This window comes from Kogia breviceps, chromosome 3, assembly GCF_026419965.1.
Source record: "Kogia breviceps isolate mKogBre1 chromosome 3, mKogBre1 haplotype 1, whole genome shotgun sequence".
Taxonomy (NCBI): Eukaryota; Metazoa; Chordata; class Mammalia; order Artiodactyla; family Physeteridae; genus Kogia; species Kogia breviceps.
This window is the reverse complement of record NC_081312.1, coordinates 150,486,772-150,510,809: the sequence shown is the minus strand read 5'-3', so window position 1 is coordinate 150,510,809 and position 24,038 is coordinate 150,486,772. Positions and strand designations below refer to the sequence as shown.

Here is a 24,038-nt window from a genome sequence, read left to right as displayed (position 1 = left end):
GCCAACAGAGTGTGTGTGACCCAGGGGAGAAGGTGGATGGGGACACAAAAGCAGCTGCGGTCACAAAACAACGCAACCACCTGCAGTTCTCAAAGATACCACACGGTGTCCTCGGAGAGGCAGACGTAGGCCTTGAGCTGCAGGGGACTCCACCCAGTTTTCCTGGGAAGGGCAGTCTCTAGAAAAGAAAAAGGCACCTCTCCGCCCTCTTCCTGTGCCCCCAGGTCCCCCAGCCTCCTCTAGGGTTCCCAGACCAGAAGGCAAGAGGCAGTAGTGGCACAGTTCCTGCCTGCCTCCTCACATGCCCCTACTTTGCTTCTCATACCTGTGTGACCTCAGGCAGTCACTCAACCTCTCTGAGCCTCAGCCTCTCCAAACTGATTCCATAAGGTTATGAGACAGCAAAGAGAGGGAAAAGAAGTAGGCGGAGAGAAAAGGAGGCCACACAGTAGCCGGGGTGGACTAGGCGTCTTGCTCATTTGAACAAAGTGGCTCCTGGTCCTGTGAGGCAAGTGGTCCTCACAAGGCCTGGGACTCTGGCTGACATCATTGCCTGGGCCCTGCTGGGGGTCTGGACTGGGTGGGAATGAAGGTTACACACCACAGTAGCTTTGGAGTCTGGAGACAATATCGCTGTTTATTTAGATGACACGTCTGCCCGCCTGAGGATTCCAACAAGTTGCTTAGTGGTTGAAGGCCCCCCAAACTGGGCCTCTCCCCTTGCTGGCTCTGCAGAGGTCCAAGACTACAAGTCTAGGCCCCTTAGGCCTACTGAGCTGCAGCCCTTTGTCACTGTGTCTCTTGACCTCACAGCATTCCAGGGCAAAGCCTGCCTGCTGCCAACCTTTTCAGAGAGCCCAGGGCGGCAGCCCTGTCACTTCTTGAGGTTCTCTCTTTGGAGAAGCAAGGAATACCTCTGAAGCCGGGTCCAGTGCTCCTGTTCTTTCACCTTGTTCTCCACCAGCTTCTGAAATCTGTGGGCCACACAGTTGATGAGAGGAACCTGCTTTGTGCTGCATTCCCCCCCACCCACCCCCGGGGGCTCCTAGGTCCCCAGGGCAGACCCTGACCACCCTGGGCTGATATAAGAAACTCTCCAAATGACACATCTGCTTCCTGTCTGTGTTCTCAGGACTCAGCCTGGTGCACAAAAGGCACTCGAAACAGCTTTACTGAAGGAACAATATTGGTCTAGCATCCTAAACTAGGAAATGTACAGTGAGGAGGCATGGTGAATTTATGAACTAAAAGTCTACTTGCAGGACCAACGTTAAATACATCCGAATGCCAATAGTTACATTTAACAAACATTCCTTGAGCATCTACTAGTGACTGGCACTGGTGGACGTGTTGGAAAGATCAAAGTGACTGAAACAGCCGCCCCTCCCCCCAGTTAAGTAAGAGGCACGAGAGGAAAAGAACATTTGTAATAGGAGGCATTTAAGAGCAATAGAGGTAAAGTGCAGAGAGGAGAACTCCCTGCTTGGGGAGTGCTCTCAGAAGATAAGAGTTTTGTTTTTTGTTTTACCCTACCAGAGGAAGGGTAAATTCCCTCTGTCTCTTCTCTTTTTTTTTTTTTTGTTAATTTTTAATTAATTAATTTATTTTTGCTGTGTTGGGTCTTCGTTTCTGTGTGAGGGCTTTCTCTCGTTGCGGCAAGCTGGGGCCACTCTTCATCGCGGTGCACGGGCCTCTCACTATCGCAGCCTCTCTTGCTGCGGAGCACAGGCTCCAGACGCACAGGCTCAGTAGTTGTGGCTCACGGGCCTAGTTGCTCCGCAGCATGTGGGATCCTCCCAGACCAGGGCTTGAACCCGTGTCCCCTGCATTAGCAGGCAGATTCTCAACCACTGCGCCACGAGGGAAGCCCCAAGATAAGAGTTTTGAGTTGAGTTTTTTTTTTTTTAATAGGTTTTAAAAAAATAAGAAATAAATGCATAGTCAGTGTGGAAGAATCAGAGAAGCCCAGAGTCACCCCTCATTCTGCACGTAGAGCTGGCCACTGCAAGCAGGCAGGAGGAGGCCTTCATTCTGGAGAGAGGATGCAAGCTGCTGCCAGCTTTCCACCTCTGGTGCCTGAGTGAGTGACGTTTTAAAAGTTTAAAAGCTTAGGGCAAACGGGAGAAGGGACACTTTTGTGGAGAAAGACAAGAACTGCAGTTTTTTGCAGCTCTGCCTATGGGACAGTCACATGGAGATGGCTGGTACACAGTGCATTAAAGCATTTTTTTTTAACTTAAAGAAGTAACCTATGCTTTGCTTTAAAAAAAAAAACAATCAAGGATACAAGTGAGTATACAATTAAGTCTCCTTCTCACCTCAGATCCTTATTTTCTGTTCTCAAAGCAACTGTAATTAACAACTCCTTATAAATCCTTGAATACTGTTCATACACACAAGTACAGACATGCATATAATCTTTTTAAAAATTTAAATGGAAGTGTGCAACACATTGGTGTGCCGCCTGCCTTTCTCACTGAAAATGTATCCTAGCAGTTGCTTCCAGGAGGCACTCAGATCTGCCTCATTCTCTTTCCCTATTGATGACGCTTGCACCCTGGACAGGCTATTTGACCTCTTTCTTCCTCGCTGTACTGTGGGGATGATAATAATCATAGTAAGAAACAAGATATGCCACAAAGTACTTAGCATAGTACCTGGCACACAGTAGATGCTCAGTAAAGGTTAATTTTTTTTCATTTTTAAAAATTGAAGTATAGTTGATTTACAATGTTGTGTTAATGACTGCTATACAGCAAAGTGAATCAGTTATACATATATATACATTCTTTTTTAAAATATTCTTTTGCATTATGGTTTATCACAGGATATTTTTTAAAAATATTTATTTATTTATTTAGGCTGCCCTGGGTCTTAATTGCATAACGCTGACTTCTTAGTTGCAACATGCATGTGGGATCTAGTTCCCGCAGGAATCGAACGTGGGCCCCATGCACTGGAAGCGCGGAGTCTTACCCAGTGGACCGCCAGGGAAGTCCCTACCATAGGATATTGAATATAGGTCTCTGTGCTATATAGTAGGACCTTGCTGTCTATCCATTCTATATATAAAAGCTTACATCTGCTCACCCCAACCTCCCACTCCATCCCTCTCCCAACCCCCTCCCCCTTGGCAACCACCAATCTGTTCTCTATGTCTGTGATTCTGTTTCTGTTTCATAGGTTCATTTGTGTCATATTTTAGATTCCACATATACGTGATATCATATGGTATTTGTCTTTCTCTTTCTGACTTACTTCACTTAGTATGATAATCTCTAGTTGCATCCACGTTGCTGCAAATGGCATTATCTCATTCTTTTTTATGACTGAGTAGTATTCCATTGTATATATGTACCATGTCTTTATCCATTCATCTATCGATGGACATTTAGGTGGTTTCCATGTCTTGGCTATTGTGAATAGTGCTGCTATGAACATAAGGGTGCATGTATCATTTTGAATTAGAGTTTTGTCCAGATATATGCCCAGGAGTGGAACTGCTGGATCATATGGTAATTCTATTTTTAGTTTTCCGAGGAACCTCCAAACTGTTGGCTGCACCAATTTACATTCCCACCAACACTGTAGGAGAGTTCCAGTAAAAGTTAATTATAATAATACTATTGCTGCTGCTTAAATAAGTGGAAGTAAAATTTCTGGGCAGAGGGGTCAGGATAACGTGGAATCAGTGAGCGACCAGCCAGGAGGCAGCGCATAGATGGAACTCGGGCAAGTTTTAAAAGGAGGACTGAAAATAAAGTCATTAATCTGTTCAAAGAAGATGTGGGTGACTTTTAAAATATAATGTTGGAGTGTAGAAGGGCTTTCTCTATGACCTAGTAATAAATAATGGCTAACCTTTACTGAATGTGCCAGGCAATGTCCTATGAGGAGATAGGACTGTCACTGTTTTACATATGAGGACACTGAGGTCTGACCCCTCACACAGCTAGGGGCCCTCGTGTACCCCCCATCACATTGCAGACTTGCACCCTGAATTTGAGGCTCTTTACAACCGCCCCTCAGCAAAGCCTAAGGGAGAAGATGGAAAAATACCAAACTTCTGTTTGGCTACACAAGCAACCAAAATTACTCCTATCCAAAGACAAAGCAGGACAAATTATTCACAACATATTAACAAAGAACTCTTAAAATCAAAAGAAAATGAACTCACCGGTAAGAAAAAGACCCAGGTGGGGTCACAGAAGGAGAGAGAGAAACATACAATAGATGTAACACAAAGATGCTCAACCTTGTTAATTTCCAAATTAAAATAGTAATGAGCTATCAACTTTTATCCCTCATTTCTTGGCCAGTATGGGGAAGGGGTGAGGATGCAGAGTGAATCCACCGTCTCTGGAGGGCTGGGGGGTACAACTATCCCAGTTCAAACATGCCTACCCCGTAACTCTGAAAGTCCACCTCTAATTTACCCTACAGAAATATTAGGAAAAACTCACAAAAATGACTGAGGATGTTGTCTGGGAAAGTGGGGCCAGCGTGACACCCACGGTGAGTCTGCAGTGGGCTGGGGCGCAGATGGGAGAAGAGGACACAGGAGTGGGGTGCGGACTGATTGCTGGGAGCCGTGCTCTGGGCGGAGGAGAAATAAGGCGGCTGCAGAACTGGGAAGGTCCTTCCTTGTTTTCTAACATTGGAATGTCGTCGGGACACATGCCTGTGATTAGGACAGTGGAGGGGAAGAGGTCACCAACCAGATTGGACAAGAAGGTCTGGGTGTCTGACAGGGGTGGGGGGTGACCCAGGAGACACGGGGGGTTGGGGGGGGGGGGAGAGAGAGAGAGAGAGAGAGAGAGAGAGAGAGAGAGAGAGAGAGAGAGAGAGAGAGAGAGAGAGAGAGAGAGAGAGAGGCATTTTGTTTCTGTCAGCTTCCTGTGTCCTGAAATTTCTCTCTTGTGATCAGAAGTCTGACCCAGCCGAGATGGCAGATACTACAACAGAGAGTGGAGCCAGATGGAAATGGTGCCCTGGAGGCCCAGGCCTGCAGAGCGGGTGGGGTGGGGGGCACATTGGGTGCTATCTGGGCTCCTTTCAAAGTCCTAAAGGCAGGCTCCTTCACACTGGCTATTTATAAAAGTCCCAAGTGCAAGTTTTGGGAAAACAATTTGGACAGATTATCCCGAGTTTGAAACTCTGAATCCATTGCCTTGAAGTTTCACCTAGTTTTAGGGCCAATGGAAACTGTTTCAGACACAAGGAGTAAACAGAGGAAAAAAAAAAAAGATTAGATTAAAATCCTCGGACATATATGGTTATGTGTGAGAAACGATAGTAAAATGTTAATGACAGAATCTAGGTTGTGGGTGTGTGGATGTTTACTGACTTTTTTCAAAGCTGCTGTATATTTAACATAATAAAATGTTGGAGGCAGGGTACTCTTTGGAAAAGCCCCAGGTGTCAGACCCCAGAGCAAGCAGAACAGGAAGAGCCTTCTTTAAATCAGTGTTTCCTAATTATCTCTGCCACCCAATTCAGAAAATGGGTTGCCCTGAGGACTATGATTTGAATACTGTGATCAGGCCCAAGTAAATGTCCCCTCAAGCTAGGCCTGCCCCAACCACACAGTACAGCCCCTCCCGGCTCCTGCTGTGGCTCCTTGGAGCCAGGGAGCACTTCCTTGAGCTCTTTACCTGCCCGAGCTCCCACTGTCTGGCTAGCTGCGAGCCTCGTCCTCGGTCCCCAGCGCCCCACCTGGTCAGCCCTGCTGACCCCAGCCCTCTTCCCTGCAGAAGGTTCCCTGGGAGGCAGTCCCCTCCACCCCACCCAGCCTCCGGGGTCCCTGCCGGGGATGGGTTGGGGTGTGGGACCTAGGGGCTAAGCTGTGTTGACAGGGAAGAGAGACGGTTGGAAAGGGGGAATGGAGGAGTCCCTCCCAATTCCCATGGGGGGCCAGGATAGGTTTTTGGGGTTCCAGAGACTGGAGGGGGTCAGGGCAGAAGGGACTGTCTTCTCATGAGAGCAGACCCAACCATAGCGGGGTGGGGAGGGATATTATAGACACCTTTCCCACGGAAATTACATAGACATTAAAAACCACTGTGACAAGGAAGTTTTTCTTAAAATTAAAAAGTCATTAAGTTGTATTCTGGAATGACATAAAGCCAGATTAAAGAAGTGAACACGATCTCAACTTAGTAAAAATGCTAAGGATAAAACCTTAAGGAAATGTACCAACACATTAATGGCAGTGCTGGGATTTGGGGTGATGGGTTGTGGGTTATTTAAATTTTCTTCTTTGTATTGTCCTGTTTCCCAAATTTTACAAGTGTGTGTGTGTATATATATATATATATATATATATATATATATATATATATATATATAGGAAATAATGAATAACATTTATTACAGTGGGGAATTACTCTGTTATGGTAGTAGTTCTACATGTAAAGCAACCTTATTGGACTAATAAGCAGAGTTCAGCAGGTGTCTGAGTGGTAACATCCACCTGGTACCCTGGTTGAGGTCGGGAAATGTCAGTTAGGGGCTGAAGTGTCCTGAGTTGCTTGGGCCCTCGGCTGCCAGCCAGGAGGTAAGCTGCCCAGAGCTGGAGCTGCTGGCCTGTGGTCCATTCCCACAAGGAGGGCAGCCAGTTGGCTTTTGGGTGAAGTGGAGAGGCTCACACTTCCTAGGCCAGTAAAAGGAGGGGGTTCCACAGAAAGGACAGAAATGGTAACATGCTCATTAAACAAGTTCTCTGAGCCTCATCAAACAAGAGTACCAGAAAGCTCCACACCATGACCTCCAACCCAGGAGAACGGCCCCACTACAGCCATGACCTAACCTCCCACTCTAAAACCAGTATTTGAAATTTTCCAAAATCATGCACATGTTTGATAGAAAAGCCACAAAGAGGGAAAATACAAAGAAAAAAATCACACATGCTTCATTACCCAATCATAGCTACTGTTACTAGTGGTGTGTACATTTCTAGTCTTCTCTCTTTTACTCAAAATCAGGATTCTACTGTAGATAATATAATCTCTCTCCAGCTTTTATTTAGAAAAATTTCAAACCTATAGAAAAGTTGCAAGTAGTACAACGAGCCTTCACCTAGACTCACCAGTTAGCATTTCCTCTCCCTCTCTCTCTCTCTCTCTCTATAAATATTTTCCTGGGTTTCAGCAGTTGTTAACGTTTTCTCTTTCTTTCTGTCTCTCTCTACAAATGTTTTCTTAGACCACTTGAAAGTAAGTTGTAGACATCATAATACTTGACCCTTAAATTCTTCAGCTGCATCTCCTAAGGACAAGTCAAGTCATCAAGGGTCAAAATAAGAAACTTCCAGGTGAGGGATAGCTGTGCATTCTTGGTAAATCTTTAATCAGGGGAAATGTCAACTGACCCCTTCTTCACTGTCCTCCTCCCCCAAGACCCATGGACCATATTCCCCTCCTGGTTGGTGGGCATGCTTCCCCCCATGAGGTACTGGAAGCCCCCTGAGCAACACACCACAACCCAGGGAGGAACTGAATGCGGCGGTAAATGCAGTCACAGAGGAGAGCTGTGGTGCCCCCTCGTGGAGATGTGTACAATCCTCCCAGGCATGAACTTGAACTCAGAGGGGACCCATTACCATTTTTGTACCTATAATTTACTGAGCGACCACCCTGTGCCTAGCACTTTACATGTATTTTCTCACTGAATACCTACGAAGCCTGGAGAACAGGTATCATCAAAATGTCCAGGACACAGTCTGGCACGTAGGAGGTGCTCAATAAATATTTTTGAATGACTAAGGAAACTGAGGCCTTGAGAGGCTAAGTAACTCACCCAACGTCTTCCCCAGTTAGTAAGTGATAGAGTCATAACTCAAATCTGGGACTTCCCTGGTGGTGCAGTGGATAAGACTCCGCGCTCCTAATGCAGGGGGCCCAGGTTCAGTCCCTGGTCAGGGAACTAGATCCCACGTGCATGCTGCAACTAAGAGTTCGCATGCCACAACTAAAGAGCCTGCATGCTGCAACTTAGGAGCCAGTGAGCCACAACTAAGGAGCCAGCAAGCTGCAACTAAGGAGCCCACCTGCCGCAACTAAGACCCAGCGCAACCAAAAAAACCCTCAAATCTGAGTATCTTAGCCATTTCACTTCGTTCCTCAAGGGACACTGAGACCCTGGCAGGGAGAGCCCACCAAAGCCCCCCAGCTCTGTAGTGGCAGGTGGTGTGAGAGTCCAGGGCTCCACTGACAACCCTCTTCCACCTGACAGGTATGGTCAGATCATGGCAGAAATTGTCAACAAGAATTTGAAAACCCCTAGAAGTTTGTTGTGGATGGATTAGAAGAGACCCCTGCTTCCCCAGAATGGACTGAGTACCATTAATGATGCTTTTATAGGAGGAAGGAACACAAGCAGAGTCCCTGTGAGGCTGGGGTTTACAGAAAGGGGAAGAGGAAAGATGTATCACATAGTCGTTTATCTGGATGACGGAGAGAGGAAAGGGGTCTTAGACTAGGGGCTGGCAAACATCTTATATAAAGGGCCGGATAGTAAATGATTTAGGCTTTATGGGTCATAGGGTCTCTGTTGCAGCTGTTCAACTCTGCTGTTGTAGCACTTACACAAGTAGATGAGACATAAATCAGTGGGTGTGATGCGTTCCGCTGAAACTTTATTTACAAAAACAGGCAGTGGGCCAAATTTGGCTGTAGTTTGCCAACCCCTGTCTTAGATGACTGTGTCTGATAATCCAAATATACTTAAAAAAAATTGAGAAAGCAAAAAGAAAAGACAGTCTTGATAGGAAGAAAACACCAACTTGCAGCCCTTCTTTTCTTACCAGCCTGAATTCATTACTCCTTTTCTACCAGTCTGAAAGGGATTTGAATGCCAAAAGGATCTTAACCATCAAGCAAACCACTATTCCTTAGTCCAGAGACAACCCAGGGTGCAGGGAGGAGACAGAGACCCAGAACTCTACCTCTTTTGGAAGAAATTCTCGCATCTTTCCTCCAAGGGCAACACCTGGGGGAAATTTGTGTCATCCAACACATTAGCTTGAGGAATGGTGCAATTTCTTGAGATTTGTTCCAGGAGTGGGTAGGCCTCGAAATTAAAATAGAAAATAGAATTTGGGATGTCCTCGGCTTGGCTGGCAGATCCAATTTCATCTGGATGGTCTCCTGGGACGAAACAGGAACACCGTGTTCGGTTACAGTGACCCCTTTCTCTGTGGCCTTGTAGTCCCGGCGGGCATGAGGGGCCGCTCTCTGCTTACAAAGTCGGGGTCACTGGGGTTGAGCTGTGAGGGGCTCACTTGATCTGGAGGAGCAGGGGTCCAGAGAGGAGACCTTGTCCGGCATTTTATCTAAGTGCCAAGTGAGGACTCAGTGGTGGTGTCCTGCTGGCCTGTGGTGGATGGGATGAGGCATGGGGAGGAGACTGGGTGGGGTCACCCTATGCTTTCTGAGAGGACTGAGAAATTCAGGGAAACGGTCAGCAGGGCATAGGTCTGGGCAGCAGCCCTCACGATCCCCCTTCCGTACCTCGGAGCAGGAAGCACGGGTGCTGTAAAGACACGACAAACACTGGCTTCCAGGGGACCACCAGGTGGTAGGACCTTGGGGGAGCAAAGGCGCAGACAATCTGTGGTTTGGCCACATCCATGAGGTGCACAGAGCCATTGCTGGAAAAGATCAGCACCTGGGAAGCAAAGAGATGGTGAATGGGGACTTCTCCACTCTGTCACTCACCCCCGTGTGAAATAAGAAAAGCAGCTAGAAATAAAAAACAAACAGGGAATTTTTTTCACTCTTGGCACCCAGCCTCTGGCTCCAGCCAGACCGTTCAGGGGACAGCAGCAATGTGCGTGTTTGCTCCCATGGAGCCTCCAGCAGCAGCCGGCCGGCCCCAGGGCTGTGTCTGTTCCTGGCCCGTCCTTCCCCCTTGGCCCTGCTTCTCTTGCTACTTCCCCCTCCATGCGGTCAGGATTCAGTTCTGCATCTGTGCCATACCCTTTCCTCCCGCCTCCTCGGGGACTGTTTAAGCCAACGGCCAGGCAGGCCGCTCCTGCCCTGGGATGGAGCTGAGGCCTCTCTCCTGCCTGGGCTCTTTCCTCTCTGTAGGTGAACATACTAAACTCACCACCATCTTTAAAACCCCCCTTGACCCTACATCCTCTTCCTGCTGCCACACACTCAGACGTCTGAGAGAGCCTCTCCTCGCCCTCCCTGCACCCCGACCTTCCCTGCTGTCCCCGTTGCCATGGACACTGGTCTCCACAAAGTGCTCAGTTTCTCTTCAGCATAGGACACTGTGCTCTTGCTTTCTTCCAGTTCTTCTCCCTGAGCTGCCAGGAGCCCTCTCCTGGTTTTCCTGGGGCGACCGTGTCTGTCACTTGGTGAGCTCATTTTCGCTGTCCTGGAAGCCTTACAGTGTAAGTGACGGTAGTGCCCACGGGAACCTCTTCTCTACGCGCCTCGTTGCTCTGGCCAGCCGGGCTGCTCCCCGCGGCTTTAGCTACCGCCAACTGGCTGCTGAGCACAGAGTCTACACTTGCAGCCCTAGACTCCCTCAGAGCCTCCTCTGGGGGTCCTGTAGGCCCCTCACTCCCGGCAGGGCCACACAGGGAATCCCAGACTTTCCCTCCAGGCCTGTGTTTCCTCCAGTGGCCCTGTAGGGATTAGAGAATCAGCTCCACAAGCCAAGAGCAGCCTCAGTGCCTCCCTGTCCTCTGGCTGCAGCCCCGGCAGCCCTAAGCTGTGGGGCCCGTCTCCTCGCTAACACCTCTCCACTCGCCGCCCTGCCCTGGACACAGTTGGAGCTCCCTGGCTCCAACTCCCCTCTAAGCTTCAAGCTCCATCCCAGACAAGGGCCCCTCTGCCCCCGCCCCCAGCCTCTTCCCTCTCCACACCCTACAAGAGCCTGATCCTGCAGCTCCCTGAACTTCCTGCCGGCCTGGGACACGGTGTTCTCTTGCCTCCATGGTGCTGCCCTCTTAGTGCCCGTGGCTCAGCTCACCGTCCATCACTTCCTCCTCACCGGCCTCTGCAGGCCCCTTTCTCCGTTCCACAGTATCCTTTGCATGATATATCAGAGCCTTTCTCAGGTTCTAGGGCAGCTGCTTGGGGGCTCGCCTGTCCTCCCAACTGAACTGTGAGCTCCACGAGGGCAGGTGCTTTCTTTCTTTGTGTCTGTGCCCAAAGCTAGCCTAGTGCCCAGCACACGATAGGCCTTCAACAAATATTGGGCTGGCCAAAAGGTTCATTCGGGTTTTTCCCTAAGATGGGTTGAAAAACCCAAACGAACTTTTTGGCCAGCCCAGTATTTTTGGACGGAATAAAAAATACATTCACTAAAGAGGAATGAGGGGCCTGAGGAACCTACCATGCCAGGTAAGGCTTGCACTGGGGCCACTGCACAGATGGCTTCATCCAGGTGCTTCACAGGCCTATAGGAAACAAGACACACAGACATCTAGACTTGAAGACTTTTCAAGTTTTGCTATCCTCTCCTAGGCATATATCCTGGAGAAATTCTTGTCTATAAGCAACAGGAGGTATGTCAGAGATGTTCACAGTAGTGAAAACTGGGAACAATCTAAATAAAGCATTGGTAGGAGAATGCTTAAGTAATTGTGTTACATTATACAATGGGATACAATATAGTAACGAAAATAAAAGAGCTGGAGCTACATACAACATGTATGGCTCTCATGAACAATATCACAAAGCAACTTACAGAATAAATAGCATTGAAAAACAAGTTGGAGAATATACATAATATGATTCCACCTACAGGCCCCCTAAAATGCACAGCTAAGCAATATATTGCTTGGAGATACAGTCATATGGAGGTGGTTAATTCTTAAAGGAAAACAAAGAAATGATGAATTTAGGAAAACATAAATAAATAAGTAAATTTTTAAAAAAAGAAAAAAGGGACTTCCCTGGAGGCAGAGTGGTTAAGAATGCGCCTCCCAGTGCAGGGGACACGGGTTCGAGCTCTGGTCCAGGAAGATCCCACATGCTGCAGAACAACTAAGCCCGTGCACCACAACTACTGAGCCTGCGCTCTAGAGCCCGTGAGCCACAACTACTGAGCCCGTGTGCCACAACTCCTGAGCCCATATGCCTAGAGCCTGTGTTCTGCAACAAGGGAAGCCACCGTAATGAGGAACACGCTCATAGCAACAAAGGGTAGCCCCTGCTCACTGCAACTAGAGAAAGCCTGTGCATAGCAATGAAGACCCAGTGCAGCCAAAAATAAATAAAGTAAAAAAAAAAAAAAGAAAGAAAAAAGAAAGAACAATGTGGTAGATTGAAAAGAAAAAGTAGACATAATATTTGGCAGTAACTCCCACTAAAAAGGTAGAGTCTATTTTTCTGCTGCTTAAATGTGGGTGTCGCCAGGTGACATGCTTTGTCCAGTGTCAGAGGCTTGGAAAGCATCAGTGAACCTTGCTGGCTGATGGGAGCCCTCAGGCTACCAGGTGATGGAGCCTGAGATGGCCTGCAGGAGAGGCCAAAAGGAAGAGTGCCCCGGCCAACAGCTGCCAACTGCCTGGTACGTGAGTGAGGCCGGCTTAGACATCCAGCCCCTAACCGAGCTGCCAGCTGCCCGAAGACACCTGTGAGAGCCAAGGCGAGACCAGCCTATGATGCTGACCTACTGCATCATAGACTAAACGCTGACTGTTTTCTTAAGCCATTAAGTTGTGGAGTGGTTTGTTATATATAGCAATAGATAATTAAAAGGTGGTTAACTTGGAGGAGGAGAGAGAAGGATGTGATCAGGGAGAAGCACACAGAGAGCCTTAACTGAATTGGAGATGATCTATTTCCTTTTTTTTTCCACCGTTGTGGCGTCTCCCATTGCGGAGCACAGGCTCCGGAAGCGCAGGCTCAGCGGCCATGGCTCACGGACTCAGCCGTTCCACGGTATGTGGGATCTTCCCGGACCGGGGCACAAACCCGTGTCCCTTGCATCGGCAGGCAGATTCTCAACCACTGCACCACCAGGGAAGCCCCAAGGTGATCTATTTCTTAAGCTTGGTGATGGGTACAGTGGAGTTCTCACCCCCCCCAATATGTATGCTAAATACACCCCTTCACACATATTGTACAGATCATTTGCCTGCATAAAATAGTTCACAATTTAAAAGAGAGAGAGAGACCCTTGGAGAAACTGATAAAAAACTATTTTGGCAGAAATGACCCTCTTCCTTGTCATGTGGGATATGAAAGATGTCATTTGTGCCATCATACAATTTATATATATATACACACACACACACACACACACACACGTAAAAGACATTGGTGATCTTGAGAAGCTCACCGGGAAAGTGATGATTAGAGGGAAAGTGGACTCTAGGCTGAGAGATTATCAGTTTTTTACCATTAAATAGCATCATCTGTCTGGCAGATCATGTACCCACCCTGCCCTCAAGCCACTGACCTCTCCACCAGCACACTGAGGGTGGGTCTTTGGGTCCCCGTGGCTGCCACCAGATGGAGAGAAGCATCTGTACACAGTACCACACATTTCATTTGGGATTTCACTGTCCCCTCGGGATACATGTTCTGTCCTTTGTGGACTAAGAAGTATTTCAGGAAGTGAATGCTTTGGCAGAGACATCTTTCAGGAAGAGCGATGACCCCAAGAGAGAGTCCTGGAGAAAGTAACGGCACAAGCAGGTCAGAAAAGCGGGGAGAGGGAGGCAGCCATGGGCGCAGGGTCTGTGACCAGCAAGAGTGTGAGGGACGCGAGGGCAAAACAAACAATGAGCATCCCCCGAGGGTGAAGGCAATAAACCCCAATGTCCGAAGGGAGCTCCCTTCAGGGGGACCCCTTCTAAGTATTTGGGGGAACCAAACCCACGGAGGGGGGCAGGGTCAGCACTGGAGCGGAGGGAAGGAAGCTACCACGCAGCCAGGTACTGACTGTAGCCATCAGATGTGTATCGGAGGGACGGCGGTATTAGGCAGAGGTGGGGCTCACCTTTGGCTAGGTCCCACAGTGTGAGCACACCGTCCTCGCAGGCCAGCACCAGGTAAGAGCTGCAGCAGCTGAGCTGAGACACCGCAATGGGTGCGGCACAGGGCCACACGCCCTCGGGATCTAGTGGGGAGGACACCACTCACCAGGCTGCCCCCCGGACCCCGCCCCCACCCATCACCTCCACCTGGACAACAGGAGACCCAGACTAGTCTGCCTGTCTGGACTCACCATCTCTCTCTGTGCAATGCTGTCTCCTTCCTCAGGAGAATATATCTAACAACAAGTTACACCACTATTATACTACAGCTGACACTGAATGAGTGCTTACTAGGTGCTAAACAGCGTGATAGGCACTTTAATGCATCATTTCATTTAATTCTCACAAGGGTCCTATGAGGTGGGTCCCATTAGTATCCCTGTCTTACAGATGAGGAGACTGAGGCAGAGAAGTAAGTGACACGCCCGAGGTCATATAAGCCTGGTCAGTACAGGAGTTAAGATGAGAAGCCAGGTTGCCTGGGAGAGGGATGGAAGGAAATAAATTCTTCCCTTGTGAGTTTTTAAACTTTACTTCTGAGATATGACTCTGAAGTACAACATAGTGTTGTACTTCAAGGAATTCTCACAAAAGTGAACTTGCTCACGTAACTGCCTCCATGAGTTTGTAAGAAACAAACCACCACCACCACCCGTATTTCCTAAGTGCCTTTCAATTTCAAAGAGCTTTCACATACAGAAACTCTGATTTTTGCTATTCACAACAAATGCATGCAGTGGATAACAATGGTGTAGTTGAGTAGCTTTCTGTTTTGGATGAGAAAATGGGATTGGGGTGTGAAGTGACTGGCCTGAGACTACACAGTTTGCAGACAGTTGTGCTGGGACGGGCCCTCTGGTGCCAAGCCCACCTTCTTTTTACCTTCCTTGTCTAAGGAGCCCTGTGGACCTGATGGGGCTCTGTCCCTATGGACCTGTCATCTTTAAGAAACATGACTGTTCAGAGACAGAGCCTTGGGGTCACACCACAGCTGCCAAGCCACCCACTCTGCCTGTACAGCTCTGGTCCCCTAAAGCTATGCTGCTGTGTCAGTCACGTGCTCTCAGCTAAGCTGAAGAAGGACATGTTCTCAGAGCCCTGAGCTTAGGCCACTCCCATCTCGGCAGTAAAGTACCAACTTTATCCTTCAGCGTTCGGTTAAGTGAATAGAGGAAGAAGTTGTGACTTCCAGTCCAGTGTACGCCAATGACACAGGCTACCCCTGGGAAAGAAGAGAGGAAATGGGCATTATGTAAGGAGTCTGGGTGGCCTTTGGTTTGTGTGAAGGGATTTGCCCAAGAGGAAGTCAGTTTGAAATGGTTCATTCTAATGGGCAGCACCCAGCTGAAGGGTGAGCTTCCAGATGAGGGGCTGGGCACCCCCCAGGAGGGCTGTTCCTAGGGCCAAGTCGCCTTCCTGTGCAGGGAGTGCAGGGAGGATGGTCACAACTGCCTCTCAGCTGCTTTCACATCTTCTAGATAATTCATGTCCACTTGGCTGTCAGTGTTTTAAATAACATTTTCTACAAAAGGAATTCATTTCCGGAAGCAGCCTGGCAGGACGTGTGTGCACACCGTCCTCTGTGGCAGCTCACTCCCTGAAGACAGTGCCAGCCTCCATATCAGGGAATCTGGGCTCAGGGGCCACAGGTCCAACCAGAAACCATTAAGCTGCAGCTGGCAGCCGACTTCCCACCTCATTCCCTCGCAGCAGGCAGGGTGTGCTGTGCAGAACTTCTCTAGGAGGGCTTGCCAAGCATTCCCCCAAGGTGACCACCTGCTTCACGTTCATTTACCTGGGGGGCTCTTAACTTCCACTGGCATTGCAGTTATGCAGCTAGGAAGGAAGAAGTGGAATGTGGCCATACTGGGAAAGAAAGAGAAACTGGTCAGAGCCATGGCAGACTCCTTGGCAAGGAGAAATGCTGGCAGAGTCTTGGTAGTGAGACCAGAAATGGGTAGTTCAGATGGACCTTCCCAGGAGTTCAGGGCCATGAGGCAAATCACATTCTATGTGCTGGTCCTGGTGAGGGCAGGGCAGGTGGAGCAGTGGAAGTTATTTCCAGGCTGGGAACAGCACCCAGCGTGGGCAGATCCCTTCCCCAGGGGATCTTGGGGAAGATCCCTTAATGCCAGACTTGGGTGAAGTGCATAAATGCTCCTATCCTGGGAGCAGTACAACCAGTGGTGTGCTGATAAGTTGGCATTCTTAAAAAAATACAAAAAACCCCTGATTTCCTGATTTATAGGGTTTGTAGCTTTTTGTGGTATAAATATTCCCACTATGGACAGTTGCCAGTGGTTTAATGACTGGCTTGCAAAATTCCTAAATACCTTGCTGGGCAGCACAGCACCGAACCTTACTGTGTTCCAGTTCAGGCCTCAGGTAGATTCTGTTAGGGCCTAGCCCTGGGACTTTGTGTGAAGTGAGAAAATTCAAGGCCCACTTGACGGCAAGATGAGAGATTTCACTTCCCATGTGAAGCAAGGACATCCCTGAGACCCACAGTAGCTGTGAGGAGAGCTGCTTCCTGAACCTGCTCCACCAGATACTTCAAGGACTTGGGCTCAGTTTTTACAATCACTGAGGCCTACCTGCTGACCGAGATTAGAAAGTAATGTTGTAATAAGTACACATTGATGTATTACATTTAGAAAGACTGGATGGAAATGGAGAAAAATATTAATAGTGGTGACTTTTATTTCCCTCTTGAGGATCATCTGTGCTGTCTAGATAATCAGGAAAATAAATTTTTATAAGGAGACGCTATCATACAAAAAATTATAAAATAGGGAGTTCCCTGGTGGTCCAGTGGTTAGGATTCGGTGCCTTCACTGCTGTGGCCCGCGTTCAATACCTGGTCAAGGAACTGAGATCCTGCAAGCCACGTGGTGTAGCCAAAAAAAAAAATTCTAAAGTAAACTCTACTTCTCATCTCCACAGATGTCTATGCCTTCTTTAAAATCTATGTTATCAGCCTTTGTTCGAGCTATATTTAAACAATCTCCATACAACATTTTTTAAGGAATTTTTTCTTTTTAAAAAAATTTAATGAACTTATTTATGGCTGCGTTGGGTCTTCGTTGCTGTGTGTGGGCTTTCTCTAGTTGCGGTGAGCGGGGGTACTCTTCATTGTGATGTGCAGGCTTCTCATTGCGGTGGCTTCTCTTGTTGCGGGGCATGGACTTTACGTGTGTGAGCTCAGTAGTTGTGGCTTGCGGGCTCTAGAGCACAGCCTCAGTAGTTGTGGCACACGGGCTTAGTTGCTCCGCGGCATGTGGGATCCTCCCGACCCGGGGCTCAAACCCGTGTCCCCTGCATCAGCAGGCGGATTCTTAACCGCTGCGCCACCAGGGAAGTCCCTCACATACAACTTTCCAAAAGACTTTTCTGAAGTTCTCAGGAAAGTCCCCCAAACCATCAAGAGCTTTGAGACCTTGAATTAATTCAGGTCCTTGGGTTGATTCCTGTGTGTGCCCAGAGAGGAGAAGCTCCCAGGGAGGAGGCGTTCTGGCTGGGTCCCCTCCGTGGCTCACCTGAGCAGCTCCTCCTCCCACTCCCCATCCAGGTACTTCTTGAAGGTGGCATTGAAGATTGCCTCCTGCTGCTTCCACTGGCTGTCCTTGATGAAGTGATTCTGCCCAGAGCCCAGCCCACAGCAGTCCTCTATCTTTGCAAAGACTTCCAGGGGGCTTTTAAATGTGGTACCTAGGTTGAAAATATTCCAGAATTGGTCAAACCATCTGACTTCCTCCTTCCTGATTTCCCCCTTCTCCTCCATGCTTCCCAGTTTCCTGCAAAATCCCTCGTCCTCAGAAATCTGTTCTTTCTTTGCCCAGGTGTTCAGTCTTCTTCCCAGCCTCTCTCCTACTCCACCAGCTCACGGAGCACAGGCAAAGGGCAACTGCTCTCCTCCTCCCACTTCTCCATCTCCATCCTGCCATCATTTCCTGTTTCCAGACTACAGAATCTCCAGAGGCCAAGGACACATTCACAAGTCACTTAGAGGCCTTAGATCACTGTTGCTGTCTCCCAGCTCAGCAAGGCCCCAAATCTGCCGTTACTTGTGCTATGCAGCTGCTGCTTCGGACCTACGTTCGACAGTCCCAGCCTCTTCCTGTGCTTACATTTATCCAACTACCTTCCTTTAAAAAAATCTCCTTTCTCTGCCAATCACTTTTCTTATCACTCTCCTTCCCAATAACCTTGCATTTCCTTCTTTTTCATCTGCTCCTAAATCCACAGTAAAACGAAGTGATTTACTTTCTGGGTTCACAGCCCAACTTTCAGAACTTCTGAAAGTGCCCAGGTCCCTCAAGTTGCCCAGGAGGTCTCACTGTGCCCCAGGTCTCCTTCCCCAGAGGCAACCATTGTTATCAGTTTCTTGCATAAATATCTAGAAAGAGGCCCCTTCTAGATGGCAATATATTATATTATATAATATATACAGTATTATATTTTTTATATGTATTACATGTACATTTGTATATATTTTATAAACAAATAATAGCATATATCAATTAGCAGTTCTCAGAATGTAGTCCCAGATCAGCAGGAATCTGGCAGGGTTAGAAATGAAGGTTCTCAAGCCCCACCCCAGACCTACTGAAACAGAAACTCGGTGGGTGGGGCCCAGCAATTTGGATTTTAACAAGTCCTCCAAGTGAGTCTGATCCAGCTAAAGTTTGAGAATTGCTGTCATACACTAGAACCCCTGCATTTTGACTTAACAAAATGTCTTGGGAGATCTCTTCATTTCAGTACTATAGATCTTCGTTGTTCGTTGCTTATTTTCATTTAGTAAATCTTTTTCTTGTTGTGAAATATAACACATTCAGAAAAGAGCATAAAAATATATCTTAATAAATTATTATAAAGCAAACATCTGTCTCTATTGAGGTCAAGAAACAGATTATCACCCCTCCCTAAAAGCTTTCCAAGGGCCCTTCTCCAGTCATAACCCCCTGGGAAGAGCGGCAACCATTCTCTTGGATTTTATGTAATCACTTCATGACATTTATTTTACTTTTGCTACCTAAATATGCATCTAAACACTACAGCTTTGTTTTGCCTGATTTTGAGCTGTACACAATGGAATTACACAGTGTTAACTCTATATGTGCCCTCTTTTGCTTAATATTGTCTGTGAGATTTATCCATTTTGTTGTGTATAGCTGTAGTTTGTTCATTTTCATTGCTGTATGATATTCCATTGAGTGAACTAAAGTTTATTTATCTGTTCTTTTATTGATGGATATTTCAGTGTTTCATGGTTTGGGGCTATTGGAAATCATGTCATTATTATCATTCTTGTACATGCCTCCTTGTACACATTTACTTGCAAGCCTATCAGGTATACACCTAGAAGTAGGTGTATATATACTCATTCTGTTTTGTGCAGGAGTTTCCCAGTTTTAGCACCAAAGGCCTCACATCCCGGGAAACCCCTTAGTCCCAGGCAAAATGATATTCTTGGTTGTCCTACCTACGAGTGTAAATGCTGGGTCATAGGATATAACTTATCTTTAACATTACCAGATAATGCTAAGCTGTTTTCCAAGGTGGTTGTACTGACTTTCATTGCTAACTGTAATCTATGGGAGGTCTGATTATTCCACATCCTTACCAACTTGGCATGATCAATCTCTTTTAATTTTAGCCATCCTGGTGGGTATGGGGTGGTATCTCATTATGGTTTTAATTTGCATTTCCCTGATAACTAATTATGTTGAGCATCTTTTTATATGTTTATTTGGCCATTTGAATAATCTCCTGCCTGTTTTATGCTGAATGATCTATCTTTTTCCTAACAATTTGTAGGAATTCTTTATATAGTCTGGATGTGGACCATTCGTAAGTTTTACATGTTTTGCAAATATCTTCTCCCAATACATGATTTGTTCTTTCATGCTCTTAATGATGTCTTTGGATGATTAGAAGTCCTCAATTTTAATGTAATCAAACTTATCAACTTTTATTATGTATAAGTACTCATGTTTTGTTTAAAAAGTCTTTCCCTACCCAGAGATCATAAAGATATTGACTTATTTTCTATTTTATTGCTTTGCCTTTCATATTTACTTCTATGATTCATCTGGAATTTAATTTTGTATATCATGTGAGGTAGGGGTCAAGTTTCACTTTTGTTTCCATATGGACAATGCACGTCATTTACTGAAATGACAATTCACTACTCTGTAGCACCACCTCCGTCAGGTATCAAGTGTCCATTTATGCTTAAGTTTGTCCTGGCCTCTCTATCCTGTTTTATTAATCTATTTTTCTATCTACTATTTCTATCTATTTATATTTCTGTATTTTATATATCTTTCTACTATTCACTCATCTCTTTTTTCTACCTTGTCTTAATTACTGTGGCTTTATAATAAATCTTGATGGAGCAAATCATATCACCATGTTCTTTTATAAGAGTGAATTGGCTATCCTTGGTGTTTCGCATTTCTCTCTTTGTTTTTAATGGTTGTAAAGTATTCTGAGTGTACCAGATTTATCTAGCCAGTCTTTTGCCTCTATAAATAGCACTGCAGTGAACATTCTTATAGGTATATCTTTGAGGTCATATGTGAATATTGAGAGGATAGACTCTATGTCCCGTGTCTACAGTGGACTTCCCCTCTGCTCCTCTTAACCAACTCCCACTTATTCTTCAAAACCTTCCCAAATGTCCCTTATTTTGATAAAGCCTCTGCCTATTCCCTGGGCAGAGTTAGTTACTCCTTCCTCTGTTTTCAGGGCCCTGATGTTCCCCATTGTTGCACTTATCATATCTTACTATGGTGGTTTCCTCCTATTCTTCCTTGGTACACTAGCAGCTTTTAGAGCACAGGAGATGTGCTCTTACTCATCTTTGTGCTTGGTGCAGTATTGGCACTGATGAATGAACTAACACAGGAATGTAGGAATGAATGAACTCCACTAGCACTTGGGAAAGATGTCTCTTTCCTGATATCCCAGTTGTTAGTTAACTGTATCCTTGTAACATTTATATTTTTAATCTTTAGGTCTCAGAGCTTATGAATTAAAAAATTATCTTCAGAACTATACCTGTCAATTAGATATTGCTGCCAATAAATGGAAAAGATGGGAAATGTGGGAAAAGGCAGAGAATGAAAAAACTAAGAAATCAAGGGCAAAAGGAAAGAGTATTCATTGAGTTATACCTACCTGCAACTGGTTTGGGTGGTTTGATTTTCATTATGTAAACTGGAAGACTCAACTTAACATCTCCTCTAAAAGAAATGTTTATATCCTACAATAAGGAAAAGGCACAGCTAGTAAGCCAACAAAGGAGATAAAACTGCATCATTAAAAACACTCATTTCAAAAGAAGGCAGAAAAAGAGGAATAAGGAAGAAAAACAGGTGGGACAAATAGAAAGTAAATAGCAAAGTGGTAGATTTAAACCTAAACATATCAATAATCACATGAAATATAAATGGCCTAAACATCCCCAATTAAAAGGTAGAGATTGACAGATTGTATAAAAAGGCAAGACCCAACGATATGCTGTCAAAAAGAAACTCATTTTAAATATAAAGACACCAATATATTAAAAGTATAGAAAAAAAAGATACATCTTGTAAACTGATCAAAAGAAAGCTGGGGTGGCTGTATTAATATCTGACATAATAGATTTCAGAGCAAAGAATATTACCAGGGATCAAAGAGTCATTGAATAATGATAAAATGGTCAATTCTTAAGGGGACATAAAATTCTAAATGTTTAGGCATCTAATAACAGAGCTTCAAAATACAGGAAGCAAAAATTCTTAGGTGTGAAAGCAGAAATAAATAAACCTACAATCTCACAGATTTCAACATTCTTCTCTCAATAATTGACAGAATAAGTAGACAGAAAATCAGTAAGAATACAGAAGGGAAAGCAGTGAGGATATAGAAGACTTGAATAACTTGGACCAACAACAACAAGAATATACATTCTTTTCAAGTGCACATGGAACACTTACCAGGATAAACCATATTCTGGGCATAAAACAAGTCTTAATAAATTTGAAAGGTTTCAAATTATATGAAGTATGTTCTCTGATCACAATGGAATTAAGTTAGAAACCAATAAAAGGAAAAGAAAGATTTCTGGAACATCTCAAGTATTTGGACAGTAAATAACATGCTTCTAAATAATCCATTGGTCATAAAAGATATAAAAAAGCAAATTAGGAAGTATTTTGAAGTATTTTCAAAAATGAGAATATAACATATCAAAATTTAAAGGAAGCTAAAGCAGTACTTAGATATAAGTTTGTAGCACTAAATGCCTGTGTCATTCTGCAAAGTTCATAAGGTCTTGGTGTAGGCAAGGACATAGGAATGATAAAGGTCATACATACGAATGATAAGGTCAGGAAACAAATGGGAAAAGAAGGATTACTCAAAAATATTTGTGTGGCAATTGCTATTTTAAAAGAACAGATAAAAGTTGATCTCTTCCTTGCTCCATTCACAAAAGAAACTCCCATGTGTATAAAAGAGTGAAATGTCCCCCCCCAAAAAACTATGAAAAGTATTAGAAGAAAACACAGGAGAATTTATTTATAACCTTGAGATACAGAAAGCCTTCTTAAGTGCAATGGCTGTAAAGAAAAGATTAAAAATTCTGACTAAAATCTAAAACTTCTTTATAACAAAAAAGCACATAGGCAAAGTAAAAAGGGAAACAACAGTGTAAGAAAACATATAATAGGCAAAGAATTCACAGGCAATTCACAGAAGATAAAACCTCAATAGCCAAAGAAAATATGAGGAGATTAATGAAAATTAACACGAGATGCCATTTTGTTCCATCAGTTTGCACACACTAAAAATTAATATCAAATTTATCGAGGCTATGGAGAATTACTGATTAAATGTAAATTGTCATGCCATTTTTGGAGGACAATTTAACAGTATCTACATTAAGACTAAAAACGCACATATCCTTCAGAAGCGCTCGGGTATACAAAGAAGAATTTACAAAGATTTTCATTGCATTATATAAAAGCCACCCTCAATATCATCAATGGACAAACAGCCAAATAAACTATGGTACATCCTTAATAGGAATAGAACACAGGATGTCAAAAGGACAAGGTAGGTTTATCTGACATTGCAAAACTTTGCCAATAAGTTGATTAGTATAAAAATGCAAATTTGTAAGAAAATATATTTAGTATGATGCTACTTATATAGAAGAAAATTCCCATAAAATGCAACTATATTTTTTCTAAATAAATTGATATCAGAATAAAAATATACATTAAAGACCTAGAAAACATACACCAAGATAATAATGGTGATGTGCTCTGGAGAGGGCTGCTCTATCTGAATTACTTGGCTTTTCCCAGAGTGATGTGTTCACATATTATTTGTATAATTTGAAACATAATGTAATTTTAGAAGGAAAACAGGAAAGGACTCTACAAAGAGACTCCATTTGGAAGTTCACCACTGCCCTTCTGATAGGCCAGAATCCCCAAAGCCAAGCCTCTGGAAAGTATGGTATGCTCTCTGCCTCAGAGGGAGAGCCAGGAAGCTCCAGGGAAGCCACTCTGTTCTCTACGGTATCCCAATATAAAGACAACCTCCAACACCAAAAAAAAAAAAACCCCTCAGTTTGGTGGATTGGGCTGTTACTTTGGCAGGGGCAAACTGGATTTCATGGGGCCTGAAGTATATATAATTTAGGGGTCTTTGTAAGAAAGAGAACACAAAATGCCCATGACCACCCTAATACCACTCAATCTGGGAGAAATTGTGACAGAGGGGAAGTTTGAGTGAGAAGAGATGGTGGTCTTAAGTGATTACGGTTAAAACATGTTACTTTTTCCAATTTTACAAAAGTACGTGGTCATGTGAACACACTGCTAGGGCCCCTCCTATGGCTTTGGAAGGAGCCATACAAGTGAGGGGTCCTGAAATTTAACCTCTTTTACCTTCAGGGAAACCCGTCTCTGAACAAATGACTTGGGTCAATTATCCTCAAGGATAGGGGGCCATCTTCAAGGGAATGAGGCACAAG

The 24,038-nt window shown here is 45.2% G+C and overlaps 1 protein-coding gene across 5 annotated transcripts in view; it reads right to left on the bottom strand.

The window, feature by feature from the left end:
- Window positions 1–620: 620 nt before the first annotated feature.
- Window positions 621–24,038, bottom strand: part of WDR93 (WD repeat domain 93) — a 49,315-nt gene continuing 25,897 nt past the window's right edge. For all 5 annotated transcript variants that reach the window (XM_059056648.2, XM_067029887.1, XM_067029889.1 and 2 more), the window contains exons 9-18: window positions 21,188–21,272; window positions 17,539–17,710; window positions 15,798–15,868; window positions 15,138–15,224; window positions 13,966–14,085; window positions 13,423–13,636; window positions 11,350–11,413; window positions 9,510–9,666; window positions 8,945–9,146; window positions 621–974 (exon numbers count right to left, since the gene is read on the bottom strand). In XM_059056648.2, the coding sequence (XP_058912631.1) occupies window positions 875–974; window positions 8,945–9,146; window positions 9,510–9,666; window positions 11,350–11,413; window positions 13,423–13,636; window positions 13,966–14,085; window positions 15,138–15,224; window positions 15,798–15,868; window positions 17,539–17,710; window positions 21,188–21,272 (1,272 nt within the window). In that variant the 3' untranslated portion in view covers window positions 621–874. The remainder of the gene's footprint in view (window positions 975–8,944; window positions 9,147–9,509; window positions 9,667–11,349; window positions 11,414–13,422; window positions 13,637–13,965; window positions 14,086–15,137; window positions 15,225–15,797; window positions 15,869–17,538; window positions 17,711–21,187; window positions 21,273–24,038) is intronic.